At 34.0% G+C, this 27,703-nt stretch overlaps 1 protein-coding gene across 1 annotated transcript; it reads left to right on the top strand.

Annotated features, from left to right (window-relative positions):
* The first annotated feature begins 1,413 nt into the window (after nucleotides 1-1,413).
* On the top strand, nucleotides 1,414-27,703 carry LOC126974254 (uncharacterized). Its single transcript, XM_050821703.1, has 17 exons — nucleotides 1,414-1,541; nucleotides 8,404-8,573; nucleotides 9,312-9,472; nucleotides 10,657-11,030; nucleotides 11,416-11,639; nucleotides 13,114-13,216; nucleotides 13,877-14,004; nucleotides 14,301-14,591; nucleotides 14,722-15,006; nucleotides 16,615-16,954; nucleotides 17,512-17,668; nucleotides 18,383-18,566; nucleotides 19,491-19,686; nucleotides 21,332-22,101; nucleotides 23,819-24,011; nucleotides 26,462-26,572; nucleotides 27,483-27,703. The coding sequence occupies exons 1-17, from the start codon at nucleotides 1,499-1,501 to the stop codon at nucleotides 27,551-27,553; spliced, it is 3,801 nt and encodes a 1,266-aa protein (XP_050677660.1). The 5' UTR covers nucleotides 1,414-1,498; the 3' UTR covers nucleotides 27,554-27,703.

Raw genomic sequence — 27,703 nt, 5'->3', positions numbered from 1 at the left:
TAGGGAAACACATTATTAACGCGCCAACACGGTAAGCGACCACTACGGCACAAAACTACACTGTAGGCACGCGAGGTGAAGCGGGGGAGATGCTACCGCTCTTTAGCCCAGGCCCCGATTGCATTCATCTCGCGAGCTAACTGTAGTTGCTAAACAGCCGAGGCTTTACTGTAGGCCACTGCTGCTTCAGGACAACGCTAGACCACAACCAGTGGGAGGCTCCTTCGCACAGGAAGCCAGCTAGATTATGGGTACCACAACGGCTTAAACATTACTGTGTTTCGGTCTGAAGGGCGCCGTAGCTTGTGAAAATTACTGGGCAAATGAGACTTAACATCTTATGTCTCAATGTGACGAGCGCAATTGTAGTGCCTCTCAGAATTTATGCGTTTTTCAAGAATCCTGAGCTGCATTGTAATGGGTAGGGCGTATCACCGTGCAACGGAATTTGCTCCAAAAGATTATAATTATTACTTGCCATACAATGTTCGAGATTAGATTTTGAATATATGAATTCCATTTAAAGGAAAGGTGCAGGAGCCCAACCTAAGCAAACAAGTCATAGTAATAGAAATGAATAAGACTAACATTCATACAAAATTTTGGAGATTGCTTCTATGAGGAGCTAGCTAGTACTGGAAGCGAAACGTTCATGAAGTTTCTCTGGTATGAGGTGAGAGAGAGAGAGAGAGAGAGCATGCTCTGAGGTGATCACTTCACCTTCCGGTACCTACCTTCAGATGAACCCGAATCTCGCTTATAACACCAGTATCTGATTCAAATTATATACTTATAATGTCAGAATCTACCACCCATTCGATTTTTGAAGTACTCAATACTTCTTTTGGCGCGTTAGGTTAAAATAGGGTGAAATGACCAAAGTGAATCTATACGATGCGCGCGCACACCGTCACGATACAATTAGACACAATATATCAACTAGACTATTTGTATTATGCTACAGCAGTCATCATAAGTAACTTGAAACTCATGTGTCTACAGCACCACAAGCAATAGATGAGCATTAAATAAATTTCAATGGGTATATACAATAAGTATAAGTTGTAAAATAAAAAAATATCTTTTTAATTGTAGATGATTTAAGTAACTACAATATTATGCGGTACAATATCTAATAGTTACATTGGTTGTATTTAATACCTATTCTACAAACAATGGAAAAAAAATGTTTTGTTAGTACTACGCCAAAGAAGTAAAACTTCTAGCGTGCCATAAGTACACACTTAAGTATATTTTTTTTTAAATAAAATTGAGTTATTAAAAAATGTTTATTCTGGTGACCTTATTCCCACAGTGTGTATTGTGTAAAGAGGCATTATAAAGAATGTTTGAATACGAAATTTGTCTACCTTTAACGACGCATATTACATAGATAGTGTTGCTGTTTAAAGCCAAATAAAACTGAACAATGTATGTGTATAACGTCAGTATACTCTATTTACTGTAACCAGAAGGCAGTTTCGTCACATGTTTAGTCATGTCTTTTATTGAGTTTTCAGTCAACGAGATAAAATGTAAAGGTATGTTTATTAACTTGTCCTAATAGTTAGTAATTTATACAAATTTATTTCTTCCCAGAAGTGAGGGGTATCGACAGACTTAACTACTAACTACTTAGTAATTTGTCAATGAATCGACGATAAATTATTTATTATATTATAATATTATACCCGCCGATAGTGAAGATATTGAAAATAAATCTATGCATATTTTATTCAATTAGTAAATAGGGTTGTTATAAAGTCAGTTGGTATGATAGTAACTAAGCATAAGTTATATAGATGGTATGTCTATATACATTTTATGTGTTTTGAATATATTTAAACATATGGTAAGGTAGGTACAATTAATAGTGCTGTTGGGTATTTCTGTTTGCGCAATCAGAAAACCGATAAGCGTGAGGAGTACACCGTCGCCTACGGACTCAGGTACCACTAATACGTCGAAAATAAGGTTCTTGTGTTCCAGCCGCGAGAAGTCGATAGAGTACCAAAAATCACGCTATACGGTATACCGTTAAAGAGAACCTATCAGTTTAAGTACCTGGGTTACTGGATCGAGGAGTGCCTTTCAGATGACCTTGGTATTGAGAGGGAGCGTAGGGCGTTCGCTGTCCGGGGGAATATGTTGGCCCGTAGGTTCGCACGATGTACGAAAGAGGTAAAGATAACTCGTTACTGTTTAGGGCATTTTGCCAGTCCATTTAATCGTGCTGCCCGTGGCTTAGCTGTACTGAAAGGACAGTGAACGCCTTACGCGTTCAGTTAAGGCTGGGGACCGAGCCAACGGCCTTGATGAATTGAGCGGAGCTAGGTTATCTCTCCCGTACAAGATCGCCGTAGTTTTAATTCAAAATTCTTAATGTATTAAAAACATAATACAATTTTCTTTACAATAATAACCAAACTTTATCATGTTAAATCATATTGGTATACAGCTAATAGTTTTTCATACAATTTTTATCTAGATTGATGATTAACATGGCTGCAACTGAAAAAGTTGGTGATTTTTTTTATTATTTTGAATTGTCTATTAAAGATAGCAATGTAAAGAAATAATGAATTTTCTTCTTATATTCTGTAGACATGAAATGGTTTCAATTATTCGCTATTTTTGCCATTTCTTGGGATAGCTGCCTAAAATAACACGCTGAGGATGTTGCTGGGTTTTGCTAAATACTGCAATGCTTCGAGGAAACGCGTACTGACATCTTTAAAGCAATTATCAGGAAAGAAACCGCCTCCATAATACGCCGCGTATGAAACAGCACCAAGGTGTGATGGCGAGTAGATTTGATTGCCCTATAATGAGGCACCTCCACTGAACACTGCGAGGTGAACCACCACTACACCTACACTGGACAAAAACTTTTTAAATTCATTTAATGATTCAATATAATTCAATACTGATTTTATTCTTATTAATTAAATTATTTGTAAATCTTTTTATTTTTACCAATAATTTTGTGTTGATTTTTCACCTTTATCGTTGTAATAGAATAGCCATCGTGTGTATGTGTAATTTACGTTTGACGACTTACGGCCGGTTTCAATAACCTATCTATCCTTAGTTTAACTTACTAGAGGCTGACAAATCTATCCTTTTACGCTTACTTACATTTGAATAACCTATCGACATAAAGCACTGGACTTTAACTGTATTGGACATAACCATGGATAGATAAGATCTTGTCATTAAACGGTGATAGCAATGTATCCGTAACTAGAGATACGTTATTGAAAACGGCCGTTAGACAATTCAGTTTTAAGCCTGGTTTCTAACTAATTTACCTACTCTACATGAAAATATGGATCTCTATTTATCTGCCAATAAATGACTATGGTCACTCAGAGGGCTATATTCGGAAATGCCCTGCGAGAATGAATTAGAAATGAGGAGAACCACAGTCCCCGACATAGCCCAAATGATTGCGAAACTGAAGTGGCAGTGAGCAGGGCACACAGTTCGACGGACAAATTTGCTCATTGCCATTTTATCATTTTCCCTCAATTATTATTAAATATCTTCTATATTAAAACCCGTAGAAATTTAATTATTTTATTTCTCTTAATTAAAAAAGTTTTCACATACTTTTAATTACACGATAATAATGCATGGTTTACTCATTTAAATTACTTTCTAACAATGTCAAATGCATATTTTTAGTAGATAGGTATCGAATAGTCAAGTTAATTCTATTTAGAATGTAATGAAACAAGTACCTACGTAAGAAATAACACATTGCTTAATGAATCAAAGAATTTTATCATAAAAAGCATAATATCTAAATTTATTTCAGATTATAGATACAAAAATTAAGAATAGGTAGGTAGGTACCTAATATTTAACAGCAGAGTAACTCAACGAATAAGTCTTTATTATTTAAAAATTTACTTCAATATCTACTAATCAAAGTTCACTCCCAACTTTCGATGCTTCTATCTAGATACTTATAGAAATATTTGATATAATCTATACTAATATATAAAGCTGCAGTGTTTGTTTGTTTGTTTGAACGCGCTAATCTCTGGTACTACTGGTCCGATTTGAATGATTCTTTCAGTGTTGGGTAGTCCATTTATCGAGGAAGGCTATATATAGGCTATGTTTTTGTTTTTCAAAATTAGGGATCCGTAATAAAATTGCTATTTTGTAAAACAAGGTGTAAAATCGAAAACCTATTTTTGCGTGAGCTGCAAAAACTATTGACAATAGAACAAAATGATGTACAGGCTATAATATAGGCAATATTTTATTACATATAAAACTATCGCGTGAATTATACTTTATATGGCAAAACAACGTTTGCCGGGTCAGCTAGTCAAGATGTAATGAGACTATGTGGAAAACAAGTATGTACCTTTCAGGGGCCGTATCAATTAAACGGGGCCTCGATGTGAGTAAGCAAAAAATTATAAAAACTTTTGCTGTTTGCCGAAAAAAAGGCAAGGAAAGTGTATATTTAACTTGAATTGTTTGTAAAAACTTAGGTAAAAGTGACAGGTAAATAATTATCTATATATACAGGGTTACAGGAAAAGTCGACGTAGATCCGTTAAGGGCGTGTAGTACACATCATTTCTGAATGATTTCACTATGGAACCCCCCATCCTAAACTTAAACGTTTTCGAGATATTCGAGTTTTAATTTTTTTTATGAAAATGCCCAATTTTTCGGCTATTGAATTGAATATTTTGAATTTTTTTGACTCTATGATTATTTTTTTGGTTTTTTACATGAAGAATGAGATGCTTAATGACCTCAATGACTAAAATTGCACGTAAGTTATCTAAATAGGTCATTGTAGACGATCGAAACTTAAGAAAAAAAGTACAAATTATGAAAAAATATTTATCTTTTCTGGATATCTCAAAAAATTATTATGGCACTTGCTCTGCAGATGTGAAAAACATCTACATTTTATCAGCTATCGAGGTATAACACTCTAGGGTACTTATTAACCTCAAAGGTGAAACTTAGTTTCTAAGGCTACATGGCAGTCAGAATAAATAGCGCTTATTTAATCTAATTAATTTGACTTAAGTTCAGCATCATCATTTCAGCCTACTGGCTTCCACTACTGAACATAGGCCTCCCTCGGGTAGGTACAACCTTCATGCATCCATCGATGTCCCGCTATCCTGAAACTCGAATATCTCGAAAACGGTTAAGTTTAGGATTGGGGGTTCCATAGTGAAATCATACAGAAATGATGTGTACTACACGCCCTTAACGGATCTAGGTCGACTTTTCCTGTAACCCTGTATAAAAATGAATTGCTGTTCGTTAGTCTCGCTAAAACTCGAGAACGGCTGGACCGATTTGGCTAATTTTGGTCTTGAATTATTTGTGGCGGTCCAGGGAAGGTTTAAAAGGTGAATAAATATGAAAGTGTTCGGAATTAAATAAAAACAACAATTTGTTTTTCCTTTAATGTGTCCCCCGTCGTTCAGAAAACAAACTAATTAGAATTTTTATACCTTTCTAACTTTCTCAGGAGGTAAAAAATAAATTGAATTTTGGCTAACCTACCAAAACCTACCTACTACTTAAACTAACCTACTAAAGTTAATCTACCAACTATAGTTGGTAGATTAACTGCAGTTGTTAATTATCTATCAGATTATTTATGTAGATTGATAAATCTTAAGTTTATTATTGTGCCGAAAAATCGGTAACAAGTGGTGAAATGACAATAATTTATAAATATTGTAAGGCGTTACAATACAGTGATGAATCTACTGTATTATGTAGTGCTGGAGGCAAAGTAAAATTGCCACAATTGGTCCCAACAACAAGATCCTTTACGCTATTTAGTTACTGGGATTGGAAATTACAACAACAGGGTGGAATATTTTACGAAATAATTCTTGATGTTATGATATATTATTGACAAATTCATTAGAAACATTATTTTATTTATTATATACAGAACAACGTCTGTCGGGTTAGCTAGTGATGAATAAATATTTCTTCTAAATTTATGCAAACATTTTTATTCTTTTGTGAGAAATCTTTACCCTTCATAAGACCCAAGCAAATTTATATAATTACAGGGCCCCGCCAAGAAACACTACGCCACTAGTATATTATATGATTATTTAGACAGTTAAATAATCAAAGCTTTGAATTTATAATGTGACACGCTGAACACTCGTGTAAACACAAATTGGACGTAATTCCTGAAAAACGTTCCAAGCCACAAACATCACGTTTCAAGGAATTCGCGTGTAAAGTTAAATAAATATTACTGTATGGATGTATTCCATAGAACATGTGAGTTGGGCTAATAAGTCATGATATCATTTAAAGAGTGACATTTGCTGCTATTTATTGTCAGTCCGTTAATATGAATCACGTGACCAGTTTTGTGTTCTTAACTCAATTTCGACATGATTGTGGTTTGGAACGTTTTTCTGGAATTACGTCCAATTTATCAACCGACAGTTCAGTTTTGAAAGTATGCCTCATTATAATCCTTGTCTACCCGTCTTTAGTGATGGCTCAGGACGGACATGTCCCACATTATCGGATATGAATAGGTATTATCTCACAATATTTCAAGAGTTCCAAACCCGAAATGTCCAATCGATCCCAAAAACGTTACAGCTGGTTCCGGCTTTCTACAGATCTGTTGCCCTGCTCCCGAATATCATGGAGAGAATCATGAACCGTAATCTCTAGACATATCTGGAGGAATGTCAGCTTGTGCAATGCAGTGTTCGCACTGGTTGATCAGCTGATAATCTACTAGTAAAAAAAGAATCATCGAAATCCGTTGGCGCGATATTGAGCTCTCTATTATATCATTGGCTATTCGTCCATTTGTCGCGCACATGCTTATAGTAAATATGAGACTTTTACGTTTTCTCATGGATGACACTGTCAGATCTTGATTAGATTACAATGGGACCACACGGGAAGTACAAGCTTTCAAATAAAAAATAAGAATTATTAAAATCGGTTCACCCAGTTGAAAGTTAATGGATACCTAGCAAAGATCTTCGCTAGGTATCCAAATGAACTGCAAGCGGTTTTTTTTAAAGGCCGCCGCCCATCTATTTTGAACCGACTTCAAAAAAGGAGGACGTTCTGAATTCATCGGTATTTTTTTTGAGTATCCAGCTTGTATGCTACATCTGCCTCGATAGACAAAACTGCTAAAGCTGAAGGTCTTTCCTGTGACCTTATATTCCTGAGATAATGTTTTATGAGTTTTAGTTTTAAGAAGTTTCGTTCAGCGGAGGCTGTACTGTTAATAATATTCTACGCGTCGTGCGCATGGCGTCAGAATATAATATTAAGGTATAGGTACTCGCGTCATACATACGCGTTTGTTTCCGAGTCATGGATTTTTATATGTATTTATGTGTATCTTTATATGTATTTATGTATGTTTAAGTAAGTATATTGTATTAAATATATCGTTGTCTTGCAACCCATAACACAGTCTATATATGCCTAATTTGGGGCAAGATAATTTGTGTTAAAAGTGTGTCAATATTATTATTATTATTATAAGACAATCTCTTCTTCATCTCTGATCGCCTGGTACCAAAGCACTGTATATTGCTTCCTATCTCATTTTCTCCCATTATTAATTTATGTGTCTGTCTCTTTTTACTGTCGCTTTTTCGTTTCATCGACTTTCAAATCGCAACGATGCTAAAGAAGTTTTCACTCCAAAAGGTGTTAATTTGAATGAATGTTTAAATTTTATCTGCATATATATGTTAATGTACACCGCTTGGAGCGTTTTAGCGACTTTTAATAGGCAATTGGGAGTCCAGTAGTTTATAGGTACGTCTTTCTCTTCTCATCACTTTATATTATGAAAAGAAAAGTAATACGCAGACTCTATCTAAGCAGGCAAGGCATAAAACAAACTTTCTTCATGCTTGTGTATTTATTTGCCAGTTTAAAATAAACTATTTGTTATGTTTTTAAAGTGATAACCCTCACTTCTGGGATTAATCATACAAATAAAACTGAAAACAAAACTTTGTGAACGAAGCGGGACTCGAAGCCGCGACCACTCGCGTTCCGTGCGAGCGCACTTCCAACTGTGCCAACCGTTCGAGTGACGTAACGTTGACAAAATCTTGTATGCTTTGTTCAACTCTCAGGTTGTGGCTTCATCTACAGTATCTACTTTACAGTTGATAACCTGCTCAACCCCAATATTTGAATATTAGGAAATTGACTTGAGATGTCGTTCTTGCAAATCTAAACAATTTGTAATGTTTTTAAAGTGATAAACCTCACTTCTGGGTTTAATTACACACGGAACGCGAGAAGTCGCGGGTTCGAATCCCGCATCGTTCATAAAATTTTGTTTTCAGTTTAATTTTTGTAATTTAGAACATCTCGTTCATTTTTCAGTTGACAATAGCTTACCGCGGGACACAACTCTCAACGCATACATACGCTATCACCTGGCGTTGCCTGGCACCAAGGCTATGTGCCATCAAGGAGTGTGTGGCGTGTGTATAGTGATGGTGCGTGCGTACAGACAGACCAGCGGTACCATTGAAACGTTCTCCGTCAACTCGGTAATATTTTACAGAAAATTTGTTATATTTGGATTATTGAAAAACCCAATTCTGAGCGGCACTACAACTGCGCTCGTCACCTTGACTTGACTGCGACATAAGTTGTCAATTCTTATTTGCCCAGTAATTTCACTAGCTATGGCGGCCTTCAGACCGAAACACAGTTAATGCCTACACATTACACATGCTTCACGGCAGAAATAGGTGCGGTTGTGGTACCCATAATCTAGCCGGCATCCGGTGCAAAGGAGCCTCCCACCGGTAAATATTAATGTTTAAGTATTCGTAGTTGTTTTATACTTACAGATTCATTTGTTTAAGTAGTCTTCTGCATGAATAATTTTAATTGTAGGTGATCAGCGCCACCCATTATATGATTAACCATTAATGCACCGTTGATAGAGGTTTTTTTTAACTTTAGATACACAATCTAGAGTTACTCCCAACAATTAACAATTGTGAAATAGTTAGACGATACTACTCGGTTAAGTCCAGTTGGTAAGTCTTTTATTGGGTTGTATATGCTTTCTTTACATTGTAATCAGTATTTTTTATAAGAAAACTTGTTTGCACCAAGAAATAGTATATATCGCACCTAGGGAGAAAAGTAGGTCGTATTCTCACACGCGGAATATTGAGAATCACGGGTGGCAATGTCCTACTTATCTCACTTGGTGGTTTTATTTTACGAGTAAAAGCGAGCTTTTCATCGAGATAGGAATAAAAATATGTTTACAGTGTCTCGTGCTTGCGTTGTCCTGCAATGGCTGGGAGATAACCACAATAGAAGGAGTCGGTAACCGAAAAGATGGCTACAGCGACGTACAGAGACGTATTGCGGCATTAAACGGAACCCAGTGTGGATACTGTACTCCTGGCTGGGTCATGCAAATGCACAGGTAAAATTTGCTGATTGAATATGATTCTACAGTACCCAAGGGTACACCTTTGGGGTTTTTATACTATTTTTAAGTACGAGTAATTGATACACCCTACCCATTACAACTCAGGATTATTGAAAAACCCAAGAACTCTGAGTGGCATTAGAAGTGCGCTCGTCACCTTGAGACATAAGTTGTCAAATCTCATTTGCCCAGTAATTTCACTAGCTACGGCGCCCTTCAGACCGAAGCACAGTAATGCTTACAGATTACGCAGAAATAGTCGTCGTTGTGGTACCCATAATCTAGCCGGCATCCGGTGCAAAGCAGCCTCCCACTGGTAAAATCTGAAAAAAAAACTTCCATTTCTGAAAACAAAAGATATTCTAAGTATAATTTTTTTAATCCTATCAATATTACTGTTTTGGCAGTCAGTATTTACTCATAATATTTTAATAGACTAGACTCTAGCCGCATTTGAACAGACCAGACCATATGTATATATAACACTAGAAATAAGGGATTGCTTGTAACTAATTCTAGTAGGCTTCATAAGATACATAATAGCTTAATGGGTAAATGTATACACTTTTATAATAAAGTCCCAGCTACTGTTCAGGCATCTATATATAAATAAATATAAATGTTTTTAATTAAAACCTACTACTCGGTCAAACGGACTAGATTATGATTATTTTATAGCAATAACAATGATGGTAAAATATTGTATATTTTATTAAAAAGAGTGCAAAACAAATCATGCCTGGAGAGTTTCTTGCGCCGCCTCTTTTCTCTCAGATCGCCATTTTTCGGTGGTAGGTATAATATATATATATATATATATATATATATATATATATATATATATATATATATAATCTGAATCTCGGAAACGGCTCTAACAATTTTAATGAAATTTAGTATACAGGTACTGTCGGGGATGAGATTAAAATGTAATTTTATCCGTGTTTTAACGAGGAACTGGTACAATAACATTAGAATATAGGTAAATTTCGCCACTATGTACAAGACTATGTAATAGCTCAGATGGGATGATGACATTGGGTCATTCGGAAAGCAGAAGACCCCGGTTCGAATCCAGATGTCCTATTAGTTTTATTTTGTTCAAGTTTTGTACCTTCTTAAAAATCCGAGCATAATCTGACTTCTTTATGTCAAACTATTTCTTTTTGGTGTTGCAGCCTACTACATAAAAATCTTACGATGTCCGAGCTGGAAGATTCATTTGGCTCTAACACCTGTCGCTGCACAGGATACAGACCTATACTGGACACCATCAAGTCCTTTGCGTCAGACGCAAACAAAGATCTATGTAGCAAAGTCAAAGATATTGAAGATCTAAAAATTTGCCCGAAATCCAACAGAAAATGCTCAATAGATAGTAATTCGAGCGACTGGTGTTTACTAAATTACGAATGTGTTACAAGTAATGAAATTATTTGCATAAATAACAAAACAGAAGTTTTTTTCAAAGTGTACACAGTTGATCAAATATTACAAGTTATTCGGGAAAATGGAAGTAATTTTATGCTCGTCGATGGAAATACCGCAAAAGGTATATTGTAATTAATAGATAATGTAATTCATGATAACATGTAAAGGAATATAATCCATATTATGAATATCGTGCTATTCCGATACTGTTAAGAATAGATCATGTACCTAATGCATGATAACACGTGTAAAAGATTTGAACTAAGATATGAATATCATGAATAATTTCAATAAATTAAATTCAATAATTATAAAATTTATTTAAAATTATAATTTTAATCTTGAATGATTGATTACATTTGTTTTCTTTACATATTAATGTAAATATCTTTCTGATTGTTTTTAATAATATTAAATTAATATTAAGTCTAAATTCATGTGTATTCTCAACGAATTAACTCGCTGTTCGCTTATTGAAGTAACCAACATTAACTTTTAATTTTTAGGAGTTATTAAAAATTTCCAGTATCCCAAAATTCTAATAGATATTAGTGATGTGACGTCACTGAAACAATACACATTTGAACAAAACTTTGTCGTGGGTGCAAATACTTCTATACAAGACTGCATAACAATCTTTAGTAATGAAGCTAAAACGAGGGAACAGTTTCAATATTTTGAACAATTTGTTAAGCATTTAGAATTGGTAGCACACATACCAGTACGAAAGGTGAACTTTTTTTATTTACATTTTGTGTATTTTACACCCTTTTTATTAGCTTCACATGTATGTATGTTTGGTTGTAACCGACTCATTTGGTAGCGATTTTGACCTACTTTAAACAGTCAGATTTCGTTCAAACTTCGTAGATTTAGCGAGGACCGATGACAATACATTAATTTGATAAAATTTGTTCCATTTTTCAATTTGCAAAATAAGATTTTTCTTAACTTATAAAATTTTATCGGATCGTCAGGAATTGATGTTAATAAAAATTGCGAATGCATAATAAAGAGTAAGAGTAATATTAATGAATCAAATAATGCTGAATTAATAATTGGTCGTATTGTCAGAATTGTGTATGTGTGGACTAGATTGCAAGTAGTATTCAAGTCTGGAAGGTTTTCGTCATAAGCCCCACAGTGACTCGATTTGGGACATTTCAAGTTCATTCTACCACTTTAGAAGTTGTCTTTTCTGACAAGAAATGTGACCTAGACATCATAAACCTGACCGAGTCAATTCTTTGAGGTGTTATAATTTTTTTTGTAGATTGTGACACTGAGTCAACACGTTGTTTCATATCTTTTTTTTGTATTCGTGAAGGTTTTACTACCCTTCCCTTTTTTCTTTTACAAAATGCGTCTACATTGTTTTGCCCGTCGAAATCTAAATTCTAACTGGGTGCATCATTACATGTCACCCTCGCATTCTCCGCCATTAAGGCGCCTGTCGTAAAATGATCATCTTTGAGGGCCTAATGCTCTGCAATGAGTTAGCTGGGAGATTTAAAAAAAATATATGTTAGGAACTGATACATAATCTCCAGTCTGAACGTTTAAAAATTTTGTAAAACGTTAAATTCCATGTTATAAAATTATTGGAATGAAGCTGTCTTCAAATTTAAATTATGCTACTGCTTATAAGCTACTGCTGATATTTTTATATTATTATATATTAGAATAGCTATTTTATTTCTCTAAAAAGGGAACGTTTTAAAAGTAATAAAAAATATATATAACTTTGATATAAGAGACTATACTACATTCACTACAACGGCTGACTTTCACACGAATCATATTTGTTTGGGATTGATGTGCGCGCGAGATAGTTATGAGCAGCCATTAACGCTTCCAAGAGCCCCCCTCTTATGCTAGTATTATTGCTCATTTGATTCATTATTGTCGTAATAAATAGGCTTAGTATAGTTCTAATTATTTTTAATATTCACTATCGGTGAAGCGTAGTATATACTTATTGATGTACACGTGAACTTCTACTGTACATGAGTACATTTATGAAAATTAGTATTTTCTTTCTGCGAGAATGTACAAAGCGCAATGTTTTGAGAATAACACAAGCGCCGCTCAGTACATGGTCGTTTTTTTTTCTATTAATTACGCATCAATTAATAGAAACATACCTTAACTAGCTTGAAAAATATTACCATTAAATTATCTATATTTTATGGAATTACTTATAGATTGGTTCATTGGCTGGAAACATGATGATAAAACACAACGACCCAACTTATCAGTCTGATATATTTCTGTTGTTTGAGGCTGTTGGTGCTACTGTCACTGTTTGTAAGTTGTTCAAATCTACTTATACATTATTTTTTACTACAATCATTGTTAGACTCTTTTGCGTCTGTACGAAACAGCGGACATCACGTCAAAATGATAAAATAATATTAACATACTTTTACACAAATTATCTTGCCCCAAATTAGAATAGCCTGTGCTATGGGTTGCAAGACAACGATATATTTACTGAAACATACATAAATACATATAAATATCCCTGACTCAGAAACAAACTCTAGCGTAGTAGGTAGGGTCACTAACAACTCAGCTATATAGGTCGCCAAGTATTGATGTCAGATATTCCATAATCTAATTCACAAGAAACTTTTTCAATCCCGAAGTCATTGTGTGGTATCATCTGACGACTGCATTCCCAAACCGATACGAATTTGGAACCTTCAAGCTCACACTCACTGCAAAGCATCTCTTGAACTCATTATTTTTTATTATTTGAACAGGTTTTACATAAAACAATGAGCACAAGCAATCAATGTCTAAAAACGTCTTAAACACTTAGTTTCTTTCCATCAGGAAGCCACCAGAAAAATCGACAAAACTATTTTTTTTAACTGTTTTTTTTTAAATTTAGTAATAACCTTTTTTGATTTTTAAGGATTGTTTGTTAAAAGCTGCTGCCTTTATTTATATATTATATTTCAGGCAACTCTAATGGTAATAGTAAAGTACTGTCCTTACCTGCATTCCTTCAATATGATATGAAAAATTCACTCATATTGAATTTTAAATTACCACCCCAGGGTAAAAACCACATCTTCAAAAGTTATAAGGTAAACTTATAAGTTTAATAATATTGTTATTCACCTTTTAAATCTCTTTTGTTTTCTTCATTCATTTAAGTTCCTGTATCCCCTAGCTGGGACAGAGGGCATCCACAGTGCATCTTCATCCCGATGGATCCTGAGCATCTCTCTTGATTTCACTCCAAGTCGTTGTTGCCTTATGTTTACTTATGTACCTATTTTATCTATAGTATATTATACTATACATAATTTACTATCTTATGAAAAATACATCATTCTAAAATTATTCACATTTGAAACTTTAACTTATAATGAACTTACAGATAATATCAAGGAATCAAAACGCATTGGCGATTGTCAATACAGCGTTCTATATTAAAATTAATCCAAATACTTCAGTGTTTGAAGAAACCAGCATTGTGTATGGTAACATATCAGGAAGCTTTATCCACGCGAATAAAACAGAAAAATATATCACTGGGAAAAATGTGTTTAACACAGAGACTCTGCAAAGTGCTATAAAAATATTGGACCAAGAGATCGACCCTGCAGAAGAGCCAGTTGAAGCGACACCAAAGATCAGAAAGAAGCTTGCTATTGGATTGTTTTATAAGGTAACATAAATTGGATTGTTTTAACCTTAAGATAAAATATAGAAATATTGTTTTCCTTCTTAACATTTAGTGCGATTCGTTAATGAGTAATAAATTAATCAATTGTGCTAAAAAAATTATTTATTTCCAGTTTATTTTAAGCATATGCCCTCAGGAGTTATTATCGTCTCGTTATTCTTCGGGAGGTACTCTTATATCTAGGCCTCTCTCTTCCGGAAAGCAATATTATCAAACTGATAAGGATCTGTATCCACTTAATCAGCCAGTCCAAAAACTAGAAGCAGTGATACAAAGTTCAGGAGAGGCGCAATACGTCAATGATATACCAATGATGTATAATCAGGTGTTTGCAGCATTCGTTCTGTCCAAAGTTTGTAAAGGAAAAGTGGATCTCATAGATATCGACGATATTGTTGTAAGTTTTTTTTATATTACTATTAGTTAGTATTTCGAATTAAGTATTTAAAGTTCAATATAAATAAAAATACCATCGATTTACGTATAGTGCTAACCTATATATCTAAAATGTTCGTGGATCGTGGATGCAACAGTGGTGTGAATCGTTTTCACTCTGTTAACAATGTTTTTTTTACACGTATAACAAGTATACGTTTTTTATTTAACAAAACTTTTTCAGTACCCAAATATTGATGTTACGAACTCTTCGCTTGTTTTGTTAAGCGGTTAATTAAAATAACGGCCAGCTTCGGGAGCTGGCCGTTATTTTAAACCGTAAATCTCTAATCAAACTCGGATCATGCTAGCATTAATTTTCAGCAATGAATACAAAGGACATGATAACTGCAACTAGAGACATAAATTGGTTCAAGAACATTCAAGCGTTATGTTGGCATACAGCTAGCATGTCTAGTAGAGCTATCCAAAAAGGTTGGAATCATTTCCTAGAGACAGACACTGGATCGGGTAGACTTAGGGCTACTACTGCAGAGGACCGATACATACGCTTCAGTGCCCGTCGAAAAATGACGACTCAGAAATTACAAACTTATCTTCGGGTGATAACTGATACCTATGTAATGACTTGTAAGAAAGCTAGCAATGATCAAGATCATGAGTAGTTCGAATCCTTTTGACCAGGTTAAGCTTCTCTCTTCCATATTTGGGCATGGTGCAGAACACGGGCGAGGGCAAAGTGAAATTGCTTTGTGACCGTTGATGTTAGAAGTGTTTCGATGGTCCCAACTGAATTGGGGTGAGATTAGCTTATATGGCAAAACTGATCTCGCAATCTGAACTCGGAATCAAGGTGCACAGCGTTACATCGAGGATATCATACGACCCTAGTTAATCCCATTTGCACAGTGAAAGGCTAGTGATACCTGAATGCACCCTATCGCAAAACAATTCTCGTGCATATACAGCTTGAGTAACTCAGTCTGTAATGGAAAACTGGCATAATTATGTGCGACCAATTGAAGCGAAAAGCCAGAGAGAATAAGCATAAGTAGCAGCGGTTGTTTAATACATTAAAAATTCCAGAGATTAGCTTATCTGATTGCCTGAGAGCTGAAGACGTGAGGCATTTTATCCAGAGCATGCAATCCAGATTACGGGATGTAAAACTAAGACGGGGGAGATACCTATTACTAAAACTTATGATAAATGCAGATGTTTTAAAAAAAATCTTTGTTTATTTTCATAAACATTGTATTTTTTACCTTAACTTCAATGTTTTGTGCATTATTTTAAATAATCATTAGCCTTAATTAATCAAGAATATTGTTTTACTGTTACTGTAATAAAAATAGTTATTATTAATATAGTTTTTATGTAACATCAAAAATACTTAGTGCATTCTATTTTGTTTTGACTAGGATATGACTGTATCATATAGGTACAAACTAAAACGTGGTTGCTGACTCAAATTTCAGTCTTTTTTGTTAATTTGCTTGTATTAAAATTACCATGACTCTCAATATATTGCAACATTTCAAGATTTGTTCTATAATTATTACAATAAGCATAACTATTAAATAATATGCATCATTCTGATTTATTACAGGACCACTCTGGATTCATTGCTTTTTTCACTCCAAAGGATATACCCGGAGTGAATTCATTTACGTATCCAAGTATTTATCTTCAGACTGAAGACGAAGAAATTATGGCTAGCGATAACATAAAATTTTATGGACAGCCTGTCGCTATAGTTGTCGCCAATAGTGAACAATTGGCTGCCGAGCTTGCTAGAAAAGTAAAAGTTACATATAAATCAGAAGACAGTAAACCTGTTCTTACCATTGACGAGGCAAAGGAAGACAAAGATAGATATATGGCTGGCGGTGATGACGCAACAATAAAACCTAAAGGCAAAGGAACCGATGGAAAAACAGTTATAAAGGGTAATATGGCACTATTTGAAGGATTTCCTAATCCAACAATTTTTGATATGATTTAGCAGATATGAATAACACCACCAGACACCGTTTTTCCTTCTTTTTCTATACGCCATAGTGTTTAATGGACTTTGAATTTCATTCGCTGAATTAAGTTCTTTCCTTTACTTAATTTTAACGATTTTTTTTAAATCAATTTTTAATAAAATGTAGTTAGGCCTCTATAGTTCTTATGGCCTCCACAATTCTTCTCCCACATTGCGTAGTTAATAGTGATAATCAAATAAGATTAGGTAATTAAAAAAGACATCTTAAAAAACAAACTTTCTGTGAATCTTTATATCATTGAATTGGTAAATAATTTATTCTAAATTCATAAAATTTTATAGATACCTACTGTCTCTGGCCGGTCGAGCGTTGGGCTAATATTATTTTCTTGTTATGAAACGCTACTTTATTTAACTGAAACTAGGATTCTGCGCTTAAAAGAACTCAATGGTGTCAAATACTTATTCCTTACTGTCATAGAAACTTTCACATTATTATAAGCTATTTATGTTTAGGTAAGTACGAAATCGAGGCCCAATACCATTATTACATGGAGCCCTTGTCCTGTGTGGTGATACCAGTCGATACTGGTCTAGAAGTATACAGCACCACTCAATGGATGGACTTGGTACAGATCGGCGTCGCTAGATGCTTGAAAATCAAAGAAAGCGAGTGAGTATGCACGAGTTTTTACTCGTAAGAGACGATAAGTTGGATAGTTGATCTTATTAATTTGATCAGCAATCCATCAACTGTCTATTTTACTTAGGGTTTGCCCACGTTATCTATCCTATAACCGTTAGAACTTTACAAGACTAAGGAAATTTCTTAACTGGTTAGTGGTCATAATGACAAATGGGGTAGAAGTGGACAATTATTGTAGCACCAAACCCGGTTCCATGTTATAGTCCCATAGAATAATTATTAATAATTGTTATATTAGTGAAAGTATAATAATGACAATGTTCTCAAGCTTGTATGTGCGAAGCGAAACATTAATCCAAAAGAAAAATATTCATAAAAGCAAAATAAATCTTATTATACCTTTAAACGAGCAATTCTTGCATACATATATCTATAATCTGAACCTCGGAATCGGCTGCAACGATTTTAATGAAATTTAGTATACAGGTAGCTTCGGGGGCGAGAAATCGATCTAGCTAGGTTTTTATTTAAAAAAATGTAGTTTCCGTGTTTTAATGAGAAACAGCTACAATAACATTAGAATACAAAGGTTATTATTAGTTTTTTTTGTTCAAATTTTGTACATTCTTAAAGATCCGAGCAAGTCTCGGGCGTCCAGATATTAATTGATAATTATTGTAAAAGAAAGTATACTTATATACTGAATGTGCTGTCTGTGTTATTGCTGAACTTTTAAAACAGTGTTCACGTTATGGTGCGTCGCATTGGCGGTGGCTTCGGCGGCAAGATAAGTCGCAACAACCAAGTGGCGACCGCCTGCGCGCTTGTAGCCAGGAAGCTCGACCGACCCTGCAGGTTTATACTGCCCATAGAAACCAATCTTGACATAGCAGGCAGGAGACTACCTTCCCAACTTGAATATGAGGTAATAATATACGTCATGTTGTGTATAAAATCTGGTCAATTTTGCTCTGACTGATCACGCTCCATTAGTTGACTCGAGTTGACTAACCTGTACGAGCATGACAACCCATCCAATACCCACAAATTAAAGTCTGAGCTCTCAGCCTCAAGAAGTTTTCGCTTCAAAAATCTTCTAAATGGAACCCGTAACTTTCTACTTGTATCTATACTATTGAGTAATCCTTTGTGCGGAAATTTGCCATGGCGCGGAGTGGGATCTAGTGAAAGCCTTGTATCTTGATAAATGGAAGATATTTTGACTTTGACTTTGACTTAAAATGGAAGATAAGAGTCGACATGGGATGGAGTCCATTACCAATGCTGTGAATGACGCAGAATGGTAAAAGTTGCTAACATATCCCTAGGAAATCACGGGGAAAGCATATACAAGATTATCGTAATGGTTACGGGTTTTTATAGAAGAGAAAATTACCATAGCATTGGTTACTTATAATGTATGCATGCAGGAATATGTGCATAAAATATCCAAATAGAGGTTGAAACGCTTGTTTCTTGAGTTTGTTGATTGTTCCTTGAGTACTGCATTTATCCTGATACGAATCCTTACTTACCTAATCATGAAATATAGTATCAAGAGATGCCGCTTACTTCGGAAGAAAATCCCTTGTTGATGAAAGCGTTCTAAACGCTTCCCTTCCATATAAGTTTGTCACTGGCCTCCGTTCTCCTTGATGTTTTCCTTCTTAGGTAGGCTACGTACTGGGTAGGTAGGTGGTAGGTACTTTGTAGGAAGGTTTGAGTCTTCCTCGCTATTATATCTATATACCCCAAACATGTCTGAGTACATTGGAGATAGTCTATTTGTACATATAAATGTTAATAAAACTAAAAATAATCGATTTTCGTTTATTTTTTTTATTTACAGGTATCTGTTGACGAGAATGGCAAAATACAGTATCTAAACGCAACGATAATTGAAGATGATGGGTGCTCTCACAACGAGAATATTCTAAGTTACACAAAAGATGGTTTTAAAAACTGTTACAATTACGACAACTTCTCATTGAACACTGGAGCTGTTGTCACGGATTTGCCATCTAATACATTTGCTAGGGCACCAGGTGCGTTGTTGTATGCCTTTACTTAAACGTGGATTTACACAAGTAATAGTAACGTAGGTAGGCGTGATGAAGGTAAAAATAATCTTGCAGCTGAATTAGTCCTGACATCATGAGATTTAGCGAGATAATCTATTAAAAAGTCAGGGCAATTTAATATTATATTATGTATAAATTAATACTTGTTTGTTCGTACCACAGAAATAGGAATGATTTGCTAAAGATATTTTGTTAAAAAGAATTACGTTAAAAAAACCGACTTTAAAAACTGAAAAGTATCAAATAATTAAAAATTTAATTTAATAAATCGCTTATGCAATGTATAAAAGGTATTTTATTAATACCTTTAGTATTAGTAGTATATTAATAGGTTTTAAGTCAGTGCCAAGCCTTACTTACTGTAATTATTTAGGTTGTCTGGCCACGCGTGTCTGTCCGCTTGGTTCTAGACGAAGCTATCCCGCTCAAAGTCACGCGTGGCGAGTGTAGGAATATCAGTTACTTTCACTGATTCGATAATATTAAAAAATATATATCAACATAAGCGCTGTTTTATTGAGAACACGCTGATATAGGGTTGTCTGCAAAAAATTCAGTCCGAATAGAGGTCTTCCAATTTTAAAGATTTAAATTTCAACACGTGGGGAAATGAGTGACACAGAGGTTCGAGATAAGTATACCGTGTAATAATAAATGACGCAACATTAGCGTGGTGCCTGATGGAACCCTGAATATAACAAAGTGCGCATGCGTGGTACGTACACTATGGAGTATAGGGGCACCTCTACTACACTCTGATTAGTAGTGACAGTACGCGTTATTTTGGAGCAACTGACATTTAAATTGCAAAAAAATCCAGGTTTTTTTTATTCAAGATACTATTCATCAGAAGAATACAAATGTAAATCTCGAATTCATCAGAATCATTTCCTCTCTGTCACTCATTTCCCCACGAGTTGATATTTAAATCTTTAAAATTGGAAAACCTCTATCCGGACAGATTTTTTTGCAGACAACCCTATATCAGCGTATTCTCAATAAAACAGCGCGTATGTTGATATATATTTTTTTATATTATCGAATCAGTGAATGTGACTGATATCGACATACGTGTTTACACCTGGCAACCCAGTAGTTCGTCCAGGTAAATAATAGACAACCCAAAGGCTGCACATTCTATATGTTTTATACTTCAAGTCAGGATTATATTTTCTTATTATCTTGATGTTGCAAAATTTTATGAAAAATCATTTATTAAGGATTTTTTTTTGGCAACCCATTTTTAATATATTTTCTAGCATACTAAATTTATTATAAAATAAATTTATTCTATTATCAGCTCGGTGAAGGTCGATTTAGGTTCGGATCTTAGACTACAATGTCCTATCCATATTCTTGTATATAGCGGCGAAATTTACCTTTGTATTCTAATGTTATTGTAGCTGTTTCTCATTAAAACACGAATAAAACAACTATTTTTTTAATTGAAACCTAGCTAGATCGATTTCTCACCCTCGAAACTACCTGTATTATTTTCATTTAATTAAAATCGTTGGAGCCGTTTCCGAGATTCAGATTATATATATATACAAGAATTGCTCGTTTAAAGGTATAAGATAAATCCCCTCAAATATTACTTTTTCAACAGGTACGGCAGAAGGAATCGCGGCTATAGAACATATAATGGAACGTATCGCTTTTACATTACAAATAGACCCTACAAAGGTCCGACTAGCAAATATGACAAATGAGGACAATGATCTACCAAGTCTCATTGAAATTTTGAAAAATGAATCCGATTACGAGAAGAGAGAAGATGAAATTAAACAGTTTAATAAAGATAATCGCTGGATAAAGAAGGCAATAAATTTATTTGTTATGAGTTTTCCAGTTACTTATTACGGGAATTATTCCGCTTTAGTATCGATATATAGAGGAGATGGAACAGTTACAGTAACTATGGGTGGTGTTGAGATGGGACAAGGAGTTAACACAAAAGCAGCTCAAGTTTGTGCCTATGAATTAAAAATACCATTGGACTATGTTACCATCATACCTAATTATTCTTTTGTAGCTGCGAATAACGTGTTTTCCGGTTCAAGTATCGTAAGCGAGAGTGTCTGCTATGCCATAATAAAATGCTGCAAAACATTGAATGATCGCTTGCAACCAGTTCGAGAGGAAATGAAAAATGCGACTTGGCTGGATGTGGTCCAAAAGGCCGGAAACGACGAAATAGATTTGGTTGCAGAATACATGATGAATGATACGGAACCTGATTTAGAAGGGTACAATGCATTTGCTGTGACGATATGTGAAGTAGAAGTAGACGTGTTAACAGGAAGGTATCAGATTAATAGAGTAGATATCTTGGAGGATGTAGGATTGAGTACTAATCCTACTATTGATGTTGGACAAGTGAGTATTTTTTATATCAACAAGACGTGACATGATAATGACGCACATGGACCACCTGATGTTAACAAGATCAATCTTCTTATAACAGTTACTGTCTATAACGCATTACAAGATGTCGTAGCCGCGTTAAATGGTTTAATTTAGCCTACCGCGATATAGCTCCGACTTACACCTTGAAGCTTTATTTGGTAACATGGAAACGGGAGTTATGAAAATTGGTAACTTAATAGATTTTGATATGCTATTCCGTAATTTCGTCTTTTGCCAGCAAAAGCCGCTGCCACTGCCATACAAACTACAGGAGCTTTATTAGCAGTTAATATATATACTTTGTTAAAATTAACATTTAAACATTTATCAAAATATCATCCCCATATTTTTGTAGGAGTTGGATTTTCAACTTTTACCTATATGGGTCTTACTTCCTTTTCTACGTGGGTATTACCATAATAAATAACTATTTCTATATTTTATTATAATATCTATATTACATACATGTGATATATCTAATATCACATAATATACTAGTATATTATAGTGTAATGTAATATCTTAAGTCATTTCATCAATAGTTTGGATATTTAATTTTATAATTCACAAATATAATCAGTTAAAGTTTAAAGAATTGTCTCTTGTTTCTTCTTCTCGGAAAAGAGATAATGTCATAAAACTGCAAAAATATGATGTGGAAAACTTTCTTAAGTAAGTACGAAATTCGGAAAGAGCTCATCAAAATCTTTAAAACTACTTACCAATTATTAAAACTCTCGGAAAATTTTCCAGGTAAACACTATTTTACGAACCAAATGACTACTGTGTACTTTATCTATTTAAAGGGCGTTAATACGTTTTTAAATAAACACTGTTATATTTTAATGCATGTCGTAATATCTCAGCGTGTTTGGTTGCCATTGTTGGTAAGATAGATAAACGTATCGAAATGTAAAGAGCTGCAGACCGTCCATGTTGTGTAATTTACGTCCGTTTGTCGACTACAATTAGGTGACGTCTTTGTGGAAACTAATGGTTTTACCTACGCAATTAATTGCCGATGAAGTTGTGAAGACTAATTACTACTGGAACTACGGTGCCATTAGGGCCTAAACTATTGTCGCCAATAAGATAGTATGTTGGAGCTTCTATTTCTGATACTATTCCCGTGTGTGTTGATAAGATCTGTATTCGGAAATCCCTATCCGAGTCAGGTTTAATGTAAATAGATATCTTAGTAAAACATTTATATAAATTGGACACTTATTTTACCTTCCACGCCATAAAATTACCGTCATTATTGAGTCGCAAAGAGCTGCTGTTGTGGGACAATGATTGCAGATTATAGTGTCATTATTATATTCAGTGTCTCGTTCTTAATAATATGAGTGTACTTCTGTAAATGATATGCTTAAATAGTAGTTTCGTTACTGCAACATTTAAAGAAAACATGCCATTTATTCAAAGCAGTTTTCAAGGTTGCTCATGACGTCTGTTCTAATTATTTTTACAAACGTAAAGTTTATTTCTTTTAGAAAATGTGTTTAGTTTCAATTAGTATGTTAATTATGTATCTATTTGTGTTTGTATGAAGGTCTATTTATAGAAATATTAGGACTCTTCTTTTTAATTATAAAGGAAATTGTTGGATTAACTTTTGGAGAAAGATACCTTAAATTTTGTAGTTTTTATTAATGAATTTTTTATATTATTGATGTATCCATAGGTAGAAGGAGCTTACGTTCAAGGCTTAAGTTATAATACTTTGGAGAAATTTAAATACAACATAAAAACTGGGGAATTGCTCAACGATAGAGCTATAAATTACGAGGTGTATTTGGCAAAGGATATACCTGTTGATTTTAGAATAAAACTTCGATTTAATTCGAAGAATCCTAAAGGAGTTCTTGGATCTAAAGGTAAGGAATATAATTTACACTATTTACTTATTTAAGTTGTATTTACTCATGTCATCTGCACAAGTAACAACAATTACTGTATTTGGAAGAAGGTGGCTTAATATAAAGATTTTTAATAATTATTTTGTTTAATAAATTTTAATTGGTTCATATTAATTTCTGCGATTTGTAATTATAAATAATTTTGTCATCATAATACACGTATATTGAAGTGAAACTTCTTTAGAATCATTGTGATTTCAAACCGGATGCAACGGAAAAAACGACAGGTAAGAGACACAAATACAAAAATGTGTAGGATGAAGCCGGCAAAGAAAGAGACAGAAATATGCATACTATTGAAGTGAAAACTTCTTTATCATCGTTGTGTTTTGAAAGTCGATGAAACGAAAAAGCCACAGTAAAAAGAGCAGTCACATCAATTCATAATATTTATTTCACATGGGAGATAATGAGATAGGAAGCGTAATACAATGTTTTGGTACCAGGCGATCAAAGTAAAAGAAAAGATTGTCTTAAGTATGGCGGGATTAATTATTATATATATTAGTGGTGGTAGGAATGTCTTTCATAGCGGTTGAAATCATGTGTCATCACCAGTACCAGGTATCCATATGCAGTTAAGAGGTTCATGCACCATTCAGGTTTCACTTCTGACATGTGTACGTTGTACGCACGCAATGTTTTTTTTTCTTGACATGTTTCATTATGCAGATAGGTACATTAGCGAATATTCTAGAAACTGTGACAATTATGATGTCACCACCATATCAGAAATGAAAGGAAAAATAAATTACGGGCGATCTGAGGTCTCGAAGTGAAAAAGGGGTGGTATCTTAGGGTAAAAGATTTCAACGAATAGAAGGCACACAATTTTTTTGGAAAATGCTGATATTTTCACGGGTGAATTTTCGATTTAAAATAAAGGTTCTTTTCTGATATTTGAGTCAAAATAAGGTGAAAAAATAAATATTTCAATTCAAATAAATTACAGTGTATTTGGGACATAAAAAGGTAAATTTTTACAATATTTCGTGATTTTTTTTTTATAAAAGATAAAAATAAAAAACGAAAACTTAGTTTTTTAAATTTTTCACATAAACTTTAAGGTTATGGGAAAAAAGCGTGAAAACAAAAGTTGTAGATCTTTTTATTATAACTTTGCCATTTAACTTTTTGCTATAGGACTTGTAGTTTTGCCGGAAATCGAGACAAACAGTTTTTACCCTAAACGGGGGTAAAAACCCTAAGGGGGGGTCCCTTTTCCACTTCCCGACCTCAGATCGCCCGTTATTTATTTTTTCTTTCATTTTTGTTATATTCTCGTCCTTTTCCAATGGGTTTCATCCTACTATTATTTTTTTTGTTTCAAAAATTATCGACCCTGGTCGTAGACTAAAGTTAGTAAGTGCTTCGGTGGCCGATGTTTATGCTTTTACAATAACACGATTCCAGAAAATGTACAAATGTGAAAAAGTGTGTTACGAAAGTATTGTTAAAATATTTTAGAGTAAAAATACTATTATTACCAGAGTATTATAAATAAAAATCCGTTTTTATAGGTACTATAACGTAGAATTATAATTTCATGAACGCTTAGGGTGTCTGGCAAGGGGTTGCCACGATGATCACTGTCTGGCAATATATTAAGTGATATTTAATTATAATAATATATAATTAAATATCACTAATTTAATAATAAAACATATTATTCATAAGATTAATAATCATTCAATAATAAGATAATTCGCACGACACGCCATAAGTTAGGACATCAGCCCCACTATCTGGATGTGTGGCGGTACTCCACAGTGCGGTTTCCAACGAGCTTTCTTCCACGTACTACAAAGCTGTGGAATGAACTTCCTTGTTGTTGTCGGGACGGTACGACATGGGTACCTACAAAAAAAACAACGCTCTTGTGATTCCTCTGGTGTTGCAAGACAATGTGGCCGGCGGTTATCAATTAACTTGTACGCTCGTTTCTTCTCCTTTTCCATAAAAAATAAAATAAAAATAATACCAGAAAATCACACTTTATTATTTGATGACTTTAGATCGGTATTTTACACACTTTTATTACCACTTACCTGTCAAAGCCACGGTGACCCAAACGTCATTATTATCCATCGTTCTTGCCTTTGCTATTTGTGGAGAGAGGTGCCTTTGTTGGGAAGCATGTGCTGACAAACTTTCAGGTTTTATAAAATAACGTAGGTTTGGGGTTCGCGGGCTCTTAGACCATTTATGTATATATGTAACATAAATTACTTTAATGACATCTTGGCAATCAATCAATCAATCAATATATATAATTTTGTTGTAGTGAAATTCTTTCTAAAAAAAAGTTCCCAGCAGAGTTTCTTGCTCCCGATGTTATCATGTATGAAAGACCACTCGAAAATAAATGCGTCAAAATCCAATTAAAAATATTTCATTTTGATTTTTAGCTGTTGGTGAAATGGGTATTTGCACATCATTTGGAATATGTTACGCACTGAGAGGCTGTATAATGGCGTCGCGCGCAGATTCAGGATACAAAAGAGAATGGATTGATATTGGTAAGAATTTAATAAGTAGGTAATATGCCAGAGATTGCTGCTATGACATTTTTCTAGCTGTACTTAAATTACCAACACCTGTATTGGAATTAGGTTTAAATAAACTTTATTCTCATAACCATATAGAAAATTTTGCGTGCAATACAAATAATAAAATTGAAATAACATATGTAGAAAGTTAATTAAATAAACAATAATTATGAATACCTTCATAGTACTGTTAAAAAGAACTGTTGTGTGCATAAAATTAAAATACTATTATTTTGATTATTAAGTTCGATTTGAAAATAAAATTTACAAAATATACAGAAAATCATACATGTAATAATATCTATCTTATATATATAAAAATGAATTGCTGTTAACGACTAACGAGTCTCGCTAAAACTCGAGAACGGTTGAATCGATTTGGCTAATTTTGGTCTTGAATTATTTTTGGAAGTCCAGAGAAGGTTTAAATGGTGAATAAATATGAAAATGTTCGTAAATAAATAAAAACAACAATTTTGTTTATCCTTGATGTGTCCTCCGTCGTTCACAAATCAAATCAAAAGAATAGTTTAAAATGAATAACTAATTAGAATCTTTTATATCTAAGTGGCACTAAAATTGCGCTCGTCACCTTGAAACATAAAATGTTAAGTCTCATTTGCCCAGTAATTTCACTAGCTACGGCCCTTCAGACCGAAACACAGTAATGTTTACACATTACCGCTTCACGGCAGAAATAGGCGTCGTTGTGGTACACATAAACTGGCCGGCATCCTGTGCAAAGCAGCCTCGAACTGATAAAACCCACTTCACACCTTTCTAGGGCTAACAGTGAAAGTGTCTTTGTTGTGTGTGTATAAAATGTTGTTTATCTTGTCTTTTTTTTTGAAACTTTTTAATTGATGACTTTATATTGCAGATTTCCCGTGCGACCCAGAGGCGATACTGAAGGCTTTGGATGTAAAATTAAGTGAATTAACTATCTCGTGATTTAATAAACACCACATAAAGTACCACAGAATAAGCAATACATTCGTAGAGTCCTTTGTCCATACCTTATCTAACTCGTTTTAATTTTTATCTTATTGAATTATAATGTTTTATCTAAGCATTAATAAATAATAAAACTTTTAAAGAAAA

This window comes from Leptidea sinapis, chromosome 32 (genome assembly GCF_905404315.1).
Source record: "Leptidea sinapis chromosome 32, ilLepSina1.1, whole genome shotgun sequence".
Classification (NCBI taxonomy): Eukaryota; Metazoa; Arthropoda; class Insecta; order Lepidoptera; family Pieridae; genus Leptidea; species Leptidea sinapis.
This window is presented reverse-complemented; position numbering and strand designations above follow the sequence as displayed.